Raw genomic sequence first — 11,245 nt, 5'->3', positions numbered from 1 at the left:
GCGTTACGCGGCGACAAGGAGCTCCTAACACCGGGCCCTGAGACAGGAACCAAGGCTTCTTCCACATGTCTAAGGCACGTAGGCATTGCCGTGTGACCTTGATCATGCAGAACGGGTTTCCCCTCGGGGAGAACCCCTTGGTCCTGAGCCACCACTGTAGGGGTCTCATGTACAGCAGGCCAAAAGGTATCACGTTGGACGCAGCTGCCATCAGACCCAGCAGTCGCTGGAACTGCTTTACAGTGAGTGACCAGCCTTCTTTCACTCTCGTGACTGCAGTGAGGATCGACTCGATCCGAGCAGGTGACAAACGTGCCTGCATCGTGGTCGAATCCCACACCACGCCTAGATAAGTGTTTCTCAATAATGGAGACAGCACACTCTTCTTGGCGTTCAGTCTCAACCCCAGCTCTTTCAGATGCGGGGGGAGAGTGCAAGGCTGAACAGAAGAACCCGATACTGGTAAGCTTCACCCGTGAAAGCAAACCTCAGGAACTTCCTGTGTTGAGGAAGGATGGAGACATGGAAGTATGCGTCTTTTAGATCTACTGTCACAAACCAGTCCTCGGACCTGATCTGTGACACTACCTGATTGAAAGTCAACATTTTGAACTTCAATCCATAGTAGTCTCAGATCTAAAAGGAGTCGCAGACCCCCATCCTTCTTCGGAACAACGAAGTACCAGCTGTAGAACCCGGACTCCCTGTCGTGAGGAGGGACCACCTCAATGGCCTCCTTCCTCAAGAGAGTTTCTACTTCTTGTTCCATTACCAGACCCTGCTCGGGGCTCACCACAGTGGAGACCCCGTTGAAAGGTGGTGGCGGAGCGCCAAACTGAATGCGATAGCCTCGCTCTACAGTGCGCAGGACCCAAGCAGATACGTTTGGCAGTAGTTTCCACGCTGCCAAATAATCTACTAAGGGAACCAGTCTCTCGAGACTGGCCTCTGGTATTGTTTGAGCTGCTAGTTCGGTGTCCTGTAACGGATGACCGGCAGGAGACAGCCGAACTAGCTGCTGTAGAGACCCCCGCAGGGGTGGCGAGCTCCCCAGCTCCGCTACGTTTCCGGGGGGAAGACTGAGGTGTGGGCTCGCTGGAGACCGCTGCACCCTGAAGCACCGGCAGGGTTGGCAGGCTAATCTCCCGAGGGCACAGAGGAGAGATGGGCACCGAAGAATGCGGTGGACCACGCCCTTCCCCAGTAGGGCCTGCCCTCAGAGGTCCTGGACCATAGGAGTCAGGACCATAGTCTCATCAGAATGCTTTGTAGGACATAGTGACACTCTCAAATAAAAGCTGTGCGAACTAGCACAAAAAACAGAGTGACACACACACAGAGCGCTTGCTGAAAGACAGAAGCTGCCGGCTGCATGCACTGCACGTGCTTTTAAGCTTCCTGGTCTCTACGTCACCCCGTCTGTGACGTCTCGCTTCTCCATTGGACTGTTTGCACACGTGTTTCAGAGCGTGGTCACGCTGGAGGCGTTCCCATAGCGTTTCGACACAGCTCGAGTTCCTGAAGGGGAACCTATGCTTTAACAGTGTAAACTTAAACAGCTATTGCTTTCTGTCTTTGCTAAAAAATATTTACAAATTATTTCTCTAATAGTTTCCCTGAAAATGCAGTACTTTATTTTATTCAAAAATAGGTTTCAATACGGCGCATCAGATTCCGACGTCCAGACTCACAGGAACTACAAGAGTTTCAAAGACAATCTCCTTTGGATTTTCCAGGTAGGAAAACACATTTTCAATGATGTTTACATTTATAACAACAAATAGTGTACTGAACAACACTTGTAAGAATATTCAATAGAAATTTGATTTCTGTTTTATCTTGATCATTTATGTTTACTTTTAGAAACGCATAAAAATGTTTTTTTTTTTTATTTTAGAATCTTGAAAGCAAAATAATTACATTTCTGAAGAATGAGCTGGAAAAGTTTAAGAAAATATTACAAAAAGACGATGTACAATACATTGTGAAGGATTTTAATGAGAACGGATGCAGTATCAAAGAAGCAGCTCTTGATCTCACGCTCTTCTTCCTGAGAGAGATGAAGCAAGATGAAGCTGCTGATACTTTAGAAGGTAAGAGACTCGTGATCATCCGTCACATTTCCACTTATAAATGTATGAGAGACAATAGTAAAACTAAAATGCTAAAAAAAAATCCATTTCGTTTTTGTCCCTGTGTTTAGATGAGCTGTTCTTCATTCATCAGCTAAAATGTAGCTTAAAGAAAAAGTATCAATGTGTGTTTGAAGGAATTGCAAAGCAAGGTGACTCTACACTTCTGAATAACATCTACACAGATCTCTATATCACTCAGGGTTGTAGTGAACAGGTCAATACTGAACATGAGGTAAGACAGATTGAAGTTACTTCCAGACGTCATGAATCACAAGAGATACAGGTTGAATGCAAAAATTTGTTTGAAGCACCTGAACAAGACAAGCAGATCAGAACTGTACTGACAAAAGGAGTTGCTGGCATCGGAAAATCAGTCTCTGTGCAGAAGTTTGTTCTGGATTGGGCTGAAGGAAAAGAAAATCAAGATATCAGCTTTGTATTTCCTCTTCCATTTAGAGAGATGAACTTAAAGGACCAAGAAAAACTAAGTTTGATGGACCTTATAACTCAGTTTTTCCCTGAGACAAAAGAGCTAAACCTTACAAGAAGGAACCAAAGAGTCTTGTTCATTCTTGATGGTCTGGATGAATTTCGTCTTCCTTTAAACTTTATGGAAAATGAGATATTGCATGATGTATCTTCACCATCGTCTCTGGATGTTCTTTTAATGAACCTCATCAAGGGAAATCTACTTCCTTCTGCTCTCATCTGGATCACCACCAGACCAGCAGCTGCCAGTAAGATTCCTCCTGACTGTATCGACCGGCTGACAGAGATACGAGGATTCAATGATGCACAAAAGGAGGAGTACTTCAGAAAAAGATTCATGGATGAGAATCTGGCCAAAGAAATCATCGAACATGTTAAACAATCAAAGAGTCTTTTTATCATGTGCCACATCCCAGTCTTCTGCTGGATTTCAGCCACTGTTCTCCAGAACATTTTAGAGGCAAAAAGAAATGATGTGAAAAATAATCAGGCTGAAGACGCCTGCAAAAAAAAGCAGGAATCTACTACTGAAGACACTCCTAAGACTCTGACACAAATGTACTCACACTTTCTCAGATTTCAGATCCAGCAGAGCAGACGAAAGTATGATGGAAAATATACACCAGATGTTTCCTGGGATAAATATGCCATCTTTTCACTGGGGAAACTGGCGTTTCATCAGCTGGAAAGAAACAATGTAATCTTCTATGAATCAGACTTGGAAGCCTGTGGTATTGACGTCTATAAGGCATCAGTGTATTCAGGCATGTGTACCCAGATCTTTAAGGTGGAAACAGGGATCGTTCTTGGTACCATGTACTGCTTTGTTCACTTGAGCATTCAAGAGTTTATTGCAGCCCTTTATGCACATCTGTTTCTAGACATAAAGAAGAGAAGTATATTTGTTCATGAGTCTACAGAACAGGAAAACAAAAGTGACACCATGATTGATTTGCTCAAGACTGCAGTGGACAAGGCACTAGAGAGTGATAATGGACACCTGGATCTTTTGCTTCGATTCCTCCTTGGTTTGTCACTCCAGTCCAATCAGCGACTCTTACAGGGTCTGTTGACACAGCAAAATGGAAATGACCAGATCAAAAAGGAAATAGTTCAGTACATCAAGCAGAAATTGGGAGCTAATCTGTCTCCAGAGAGATCCATCAATCTGTTCTACTGTCTGAATGAACTGAACGACCAAACTCTGGTGAAAGACATTCAGACCCACCTTAGCAAAGGAAGTCTATCATCTGCTGATCTTTCTCCTGCCCAGTGGTCTGCTTTGGCCTTTGTGTTGTTGACATCAGAGGAGGAGCTGGAGGAGTTTGAGCTTCAGAAATTCAAGAAATCAGACGAGTGTCTCATTAGATTATTGGCAGTCATCAAAATCTCCAAAAGAGCTCTGTAAGTTAAAAAGGTTTAATCTGAGAAAAAAAAAATGTATATAGGGTTCCCATGCACCCTGGAAAAGCAAAGTAATTACTGATTTTGTAGTCCTGGAAAATGCATGGGAAATTAGAGAAATATAAAATGTCATGGAAAATCTGGAAAATGATTAAAAAAATGTTCTTGTGTTTTTTGTGATGAGAATGAAGTGTTTTGTTCTTCTTGAAACATGTTAGTAGCAGAAAGTGCTGTGTTCATTTAAAATATCAAATCTTAGTATTTCTGATGATGTTTACTCCATCAAATTTCCACTCAAATGTTTGCAGTAAAGGCCAACAGATTATCAGCAACCTAGTGATTGTGATTTATTTTAATGTATAATTCCAGCCTTTCTGCAGTACCAGTACCAAATACTGGCTCAGTGTGGTACCTGTTGATAGGCAGCTGCTTTCAAACATTTCTGTGTATATTTTTTTTGTAAGCACTCTGTAAAGAGTATTGTGTTTTTACATGTTTTTACAGCATTGTGCATTGTAGCCAGTGTTGAGAACCTGATCACAATGGTTAAGGTGTTTAATCAGAATCACTCCGTTTCCTTGAAACCATGGAACTAGCACTTTCAGATTTATTATTCATTGTAATTATAGATGAATAGATGAAAAATAAATGTATTAATTGTATTTAGCAAATGTATTCAATCTAATTATTCTGTAATTTTATTTCCCTCATAGGCTAAATGATTGTGGCTTAACAGACAAAAGCTGTTCAGCTCTGGCTACAGTTCTTGGATCAGATACCAGTCTGAAAGAGCTGAACATGAGCAATAATAATCTACAGGATTCAGGAGTGAAGCTGCTCTGCACTGGACTGAAAAATATGAATTGTCATTTGGAGATACTGAGGTAAGTTGTGACAATTGACCAAAATTGAGCTCAACAAAATATATAAGAAAACTAGACTTAAAAAATGAACAAATCAGTTTTTTTAAAACATTTTTTTGCATTCATTTTTTCAAAATCAGTTCAATGTTGATTCAGTTTGATTCAGTAAACATGTAAAGTCCATCAATTTAAGAATCAGTTTAATTAATTTATAAAGCAGCTGTGGAGTAAACAGTGATGTCGTCATCAGCTCAGTTCAGTTCTCGTCCAATAATTTCAATTTTAATATTTTCAAAGTTTTAATTGTCTTTCCTTGTCCTCTACAAATTATTTCCTAATTATAATTGTTCATTATGAAATACTCTTTAACATGTTGTTTATTTGGGTTAATGCTCCACATCTAAAGTACACCTACAAAAAAACGGGAATGGAGTTACATGCTATATGTGGGACAAATAAAACTATTTTAAAATACTAAAATCTACCTTTAAGGTACTAATATATACTGTTTAGGGGTAGGTAAGGTACAAAAATATACCTTTTCACTTTTGTACCTTAGGGTAACAGATAATCAGCTACACTGTAAAAACATAAGTTGATTCAACTTAAAATAATTTGTAACCTGGCTGCCTTAAAATGTTGTGTTAAATAAGCTAAAAAACTTATGTTGGTTAAACATATGTTGGAGTTCCTTAAACCTAGAATTAATAGTTGGGATAACAAAGATGAAGCTGAGTCAACTTTTAGGTTTTTAGTTAGTCCAGCAAGATGAGAAAGTTGTGCTAACCTAAATGCAAGTTGAAACAACATAAAATTAGTGAGACCAACATGACAAGAAAGTTGTCACGAAACTGTATATTTATCATTCTCCATATAAGTTCAGCTCAGTACCGCAGCAGAGAATATAATATTTATATCGAAAATACTGTGGAATACGCGTGACATTGTAGCCAATGTTGAGCACCTGATCACAGTGGTCAAGGTGTTTAATCAGTTTTAATTCGCTCAGTAATGCTTTTCCTTAAAACCATGGATCTAGCACTTTCAAATGTATAATTCATTGTAATTAAAGCTGTAGATTAACTAATATATTCATTAGAGGTCGATAATGGATTTTACCGATAACTAGGTTGGACCACACTGGCCGATACCGATTAATCGACCGATAGTTTTTAAAATGGATACTGAATGGAAAATAAATAGTGCTCTACCATTTAAAGAAAAAAAAAAAGTAGCCTACTGAACCATACTTTGTAATAAAATGAATAAAAATAGTAATATTAATTATATATTGATCATTACAGTTCATTGTTCATTAACGTTAACAAAAGCAACTAAAATTTTTTAAATATATCAGTAAATGCTGTAATAAACACACTCTAACAAGGAAAGAATACTTCTATTCTACAGCTTTTATCAATCTTAATGTTACAAATGGACTCGTATTGTAAAGTGTTACCATTACATCAACAGTCAAGCTAAAGATGGCCATCTTTAAATGTCTACACAAAGGCCACAGTATTGAAATTGCATACATGGATATTGTGTACTTTCACAATTTAACTGCTTCTATTCTAGAACATTTGTGGTTATCTAATCAAAATATAAAAATATGTGATGCGATCTAGGAAAATCCGTCGGATGTCGTGCTGGGACGTTTTCAGGAATATGATTTTTTTTTTTTTTAATAAGGTTTTTATTAAATTATTATTCTGTAACATCTTGTCTATAATTTCTCAAAATATCTCGGCAAAATTCACTTGTTTAGTGCAGAAAAATAGCCATTTATTGCAGCAAGCAGAAATGACTGTGTCTTTCTCTTATACCAAGAACACGTTGCTGAGGTGCTTTCCCTTAACACCACAAAAACAGTTAGCCTATCAAAATAAACCATTTAACATATTTAGTAAAGGTGTATCAATTCACATTCTCCGCCAGTCCTGTGCAAACTACGGCAAGCAAGTTTTTTTATTTATTTATTTTTTTAATATTGTGAGATGGCGGAGCGCAACAACGCCATCTAAAGTACTGCAGCTGCTGGCTTAACCGATCTTACTCGTCTCAATCTGCTCAATCTTGGTGATGTCAGTGCCCTAAACGATGTTATAATGGACTATTTCACATCCAGAGATGAAGGATCGGATGATGAAGTTACTAAAGAGGAGGAGTCTGATGACAGTCTGTTTTATGCACTAGAGACTATGCACATGATAGACAACGTTAGTCTGTTTGTATAGTGATGCAGTATAGCGCACCTAACTTGACAGACAGCTCTCGTTAAACCCGTAAACTGAAAGTGAAAGCTGTCTCACTTTAAAGCTTCTAAGTTTTTCTCAAAATTCCATTCCTGAAAATCATCGCTATCAGCCAACTTAAGATAGCCATAACTCTGTTATGTTCAAGCTATGAACAAAATAAAAAACAGTTTTGGAAAGGGCTTGAACCCAGCTTTCATATGGTATCAAAACCTAAAAAAAGTCAAATTTCACCATGTGTTGGGTTTAGATCGCATCACGTATGTTAGTCACACAACGGGCAAAAATGCAGCGCCGCGTCTAGAAGAACTCGCAGCTATCCGGTATTACACACACTGGACGCGTCGCGTTCAATTCAAGCGGCGGTCTACAAGACTTTATTTGATCACCAAACGTTCAAAAGTATACTGCTGTCTTTTCTCCACTAATGCAGCATCTAGTCAACAAATTCATCGCTTAGTAATGACATGAAAACATGCACTACAGTATACTGTACACAGCGTTTTGTTGTCAATGTTTTAAATCTGTCTTTGAAGTGCCCCGCTCTATGCAGCGCGCAGTGCCACATGTCTAAACAAACGGCATGTGCTGTCAGTGATTTCCGCCACTAGAGGCCGCTCTCCTGCTGTATAACAAACACTATAGGTACTTTGCTGTATAATGACGACCTTCTCAGCTGCTCCAGCAACAGACCCAAACCGGAAAAAAACTATTGGCATGGATTTTTGCAGATAACCGATAGTTCCACCAATCAACTATCATACCGATTAATCAGCAAAACTGATACATCGGTCGACCTCTAATATTTATTATTTGTGTTTAGCAGAGGTGGAACCAAGTCATTGTTTTGCTAGTCACCAGTAAGTCTCAAGTCTTTGCATGCAAGTCTTGAGTCAAGTTCTGAGCCAAGACGGGCAAGTCCAAGTTGAGTTGCAAGTCGCTTTAGGCGTCAAGTCGTAAACAAGTCATTAGTGCTGTTTGCCCAAATTAGTTTGTCTGTGTTAATTACTACAGTAAATTTAAAATCAATAATAGTCTATAGTAAGCATAATTATAAATATATAATAATTAGTGGAGTTTCATTGAGGAATGAATCATTGTTTTTGAAGAAATATAGGCCTAAGTGAATGAATAATTTATTTTAAGTCTCATTTAAGTTTCATTTATTAATGATTCAGTGATTTTAATGAATCACCTGAGTCAAATATTTAATAACTTGCTAATACGTGCTAAATGTACATGCACTCATTTATCGCCACTACTGACGTAGGTCTACAGACATAGACATTTATTTTTTTTATTGACATGATTGACGGGTATTGTTTAGAATATTAACAAAACATGTATGGTACTTTAAGTTGTAAACTGATACGTTGATACAGAACGTTAATTACTGGGCAAAGAGAAACATGAAATGAAGCAGAAAAGTAAATGTATAAGAGTAGTTATAATGTATATAAATGTTAAAAAATAAGAAACCATCAGTGAATGGATTTAAAAGATGGATTGGATGTGTTTTCTTATAGTTCTATATTATTTTATGTTCTTATATACACTCAAAAAAATAATCTGTTGGATGAACGTGATTTAATCATAGCACCCATTATGCATCTAAACAAATCAAGTAAACTTGGACTGAATTGAATATGTTATTTGAATGCAATATACATTTGTAGATTTAACATGATTTTAATATGTCAGTGTAACTTCTTTTCAACTAACTGAATCAAAATGTTTGTATTGTGTTGGTCTAATCAAATTTATTCTTATTCACTCAATGTTGGTAAAGCATGTCGATTCAAACACATTCTGCCTTGTGACATCAACTAGTTAATGTCTTGTTCATGTATGGTTTTAGTAGTTTAACCCCTTAGTGTTCCATTGTAATAGTGCTACCCCCAAGCAACCATTGAATCAATGTTAAAAGTAGTTGATTTGTCAATGTTAATGACACTGAATTAATATAACTTTAGCTCCTGCTATTAATGTTAAAAAAAAAAATTAAATTTCAAAAAACCACCATTGTTGTGATCAGTGATCGCTTTAGTTGGGCTCTTGATTCTTTGTCCTGTAATGCTAGATTTTCTGTCTTTTATAATACTGCGTGCAAACGCATTGTTTGAGATAATAAAAGCTAAGATTCTTTGGGGTCAGATGATGGTGACTGTAATCATTGTGAGGTTATTTAAATAACTGCTTGCAATGTGTGATTAAAGCAGATGTGCAGCTATCATACTCTTATGAATTAACAGAAAATGCAAAAGAAAAAAAAACTGAATCAATTTAAATTGCTGAATCAATTAGACATCAAGAATCAGTGTATGAAGCTCAACAATGGTGACAATCAGCAAAATAAAATTGTATGCAGAAATGCATGCTGGGTATCAAAATGAGGTAGTAAAACCTCATTCATAATTCCCAGGATGCATTGCAGTTGATCTGTTTATCTGAATTAGTATGATGATTGTCACCATTGTTGAGGATTGTATGTTGAGTGTTGATGTCTAAATCTTGCTGTGTGTTGCCACAGATTTTTTTACATTTGTGATACAAGAATCATCAGCATTATCAACACATATTATTTAGTATTTTTTCTGAACTTTATTGCTACTTGACATCCATCACAGAGAACAACCTACTTCAAATTAGTTTTAAAACATCTCTTTTTAATAGCATAAGTGTTTGCATTGAAACACTGTTGAAGCACAGAAAAGAACTGTCTTAATGCAACGCAAGAATCAAGAACCCAACTAAAGCAATCACTGATCACAGTAATGGTGGTTTGTTGAAATGTCAACATTTTTTTAACATTAATTGATTTAATGCCATTAACGTTGACAAATCAACTATTTTTAACATTGATTCAATAGTTTTCACCTGCTCTCTTGCTATCTGGGACCCAATCTTAGCCTTCAGTAAACCACATAGAGTCCAGTCTTTAACCAGAAACCCCAAAACTGAGCCATAAAACAGCCATGGATACATCAATAGGCAGTAAAACACACAGTTGCACCTTTAGACATGGCTCAGTTTTGGGGTTTCTGGTTATAGACTGGTCCCTATGTAGTTTACTGAAAGCTGAGATTGGGTAGGACTATTAAAACTTGTTCTGGCCAGTTCAGGGCTGGTTATAAGTTACCATTTGGCTGAGATTTGGGCCAATTATGGCTCATGTGTGGTTCATGTCTGTAGTCCAGATCCGGGCCACTCAATGGCCGTAATTTTTTGCTGCACTTGGGCCGAGTGTGACTGCTTGCTTGGCCCAGAGCTGGGCCAGATGTCAATTGCTATGTGCATCAACCAATTCACATAAGAAATTTGTCATGGTAGACCATCAGTTTCCTATAAATGAACAGTTTGTCCAGCTCAGTTATTTGACAGAGTAAAGTGTTCTCTCTTGTCACATTTTTGATGTAGCAAATAGGAAAAACAATGCTGGCTAGCATTATGAGACATTTTGGAACTCTATGTTTGAACAGACAGAAAATGTCTAGTTATAGAAAGTCTAACGTAATTTTTTGCTGATATACACACACGAAGGGCCAGGCCAACGTTAGTTCATTTAGCTAATGACGACAACAGTCCCTCCGTTGGCATACTAAGCAAAATCTCAAAAAATAAATAAATAAAATAAAACAATAATAATAATCGTTTTTTTCCATCACTCTATAAACGTTAGCTAGACTGAAAAGAGCGATGAGAAGTGCACTATGATTCAACATTAACTTTTGGTGTTTCGGATATAACCGATAGGCTAAGTTCAAACCGCCGGCACTCTAACAGCTCCACTTCTTCCAGCCATCTGTACCTGCGCGTTTCTGCCGCAGTACTGAGCATGCGCAGAGACTCACTAGAGAGAGTCGTTGATATGAAGCGCTTCAGTCTCATTGAATCAACAAGTTCTGATCTAATTCATTTGATTATTTCTTAATTTAGTTTCAAATAACAAGAATGAATCACGTAACAGAAGTAAACTCGTTATATTCTTGTTAATCAGACATACTTGTATTTTGCAAATCCAGCAAGTGGCTAGTTGACTTTTTTGAGTGTAGGCTATTCCTTCAACAAATATTGATAACAAATTATTCAAATTTCATGC

The 11,245-nt window shown here is 37.8% G+C and overlaps 1 protein-coding gene across 1 annotated transcript; it reads left to right on the top strand.

The window, feature by feature from the left end:
• The first annotated feature begins 1,622 nt into the window (after positions 1 to 1,622).
• On the top strand, positions 1,623 to 4,953 carry LOC127160689 (NACHT, LRR and PYD domains-containing protein 4E). Its single transcript, XM_051103342.1, has 4 exons — positions 1,623 to 1,736; positions 1,898 to 2,093; positions 2,204 to 4,028; positions 4,742 to 4,953. Exons 1-4 carry the CDS (start codon positions 1,623 to 1,625, stop codon positions 4,914 to 4,916), a joined length of 2,310 nt encoding a protein of 769 aa, XP_050959299.1. The 3' UTR covers positions 4,917 to 4,953.
• Positions 4,954 to 11,245: the final 6,292 nt, after the last annotated feature.

This window comes from Labeo rohita, unplaced genomic scaffold (genome assembly GCF_022985175.1).
Source record: "Labeo rohita strain BAU-BD-2019 unplaced genomic scaffold, IGBB_LRoh.1.0 scaffold_428, whole genome shotgun sequence".
Lineage (NCBI taxonomy): Eukaryota > Metazoa > Chordata > Actinopteri > Cypriniformes > Cyprinidae > Labeo > Labeo rohita.
The sequence above is the reverse complement of the archived record's forward strand: the minus strand, read 5'-3'. Positions and strand labels throughout refer to the sequence as shown.

Bases quoted from the DNA above. Each gene is read 5' to 3' on its own strand.
- LOC127160689 (XM_051103342.1), top strand. From the start codon at position 1,623: ATGCAGTACTTTATTTTATTCAAAAATAGGTTTCAATACGGCGCATCA. The intron at 1,737-1,897 runs GTAGGAAAACAC...TTTTTATTTTAG, and splicing joins ATCTCCTTTGGATTTTCCAG to AATCTTGAAAGCAAAATAAT. The intron at 2,094-2,203 runs GTAAGAGACTCG...CCCTGTGTTTAG, and splicing joins AGCTGCTGATACTTTAGAAG to ATGAGCTGTTCTTCATTCAT.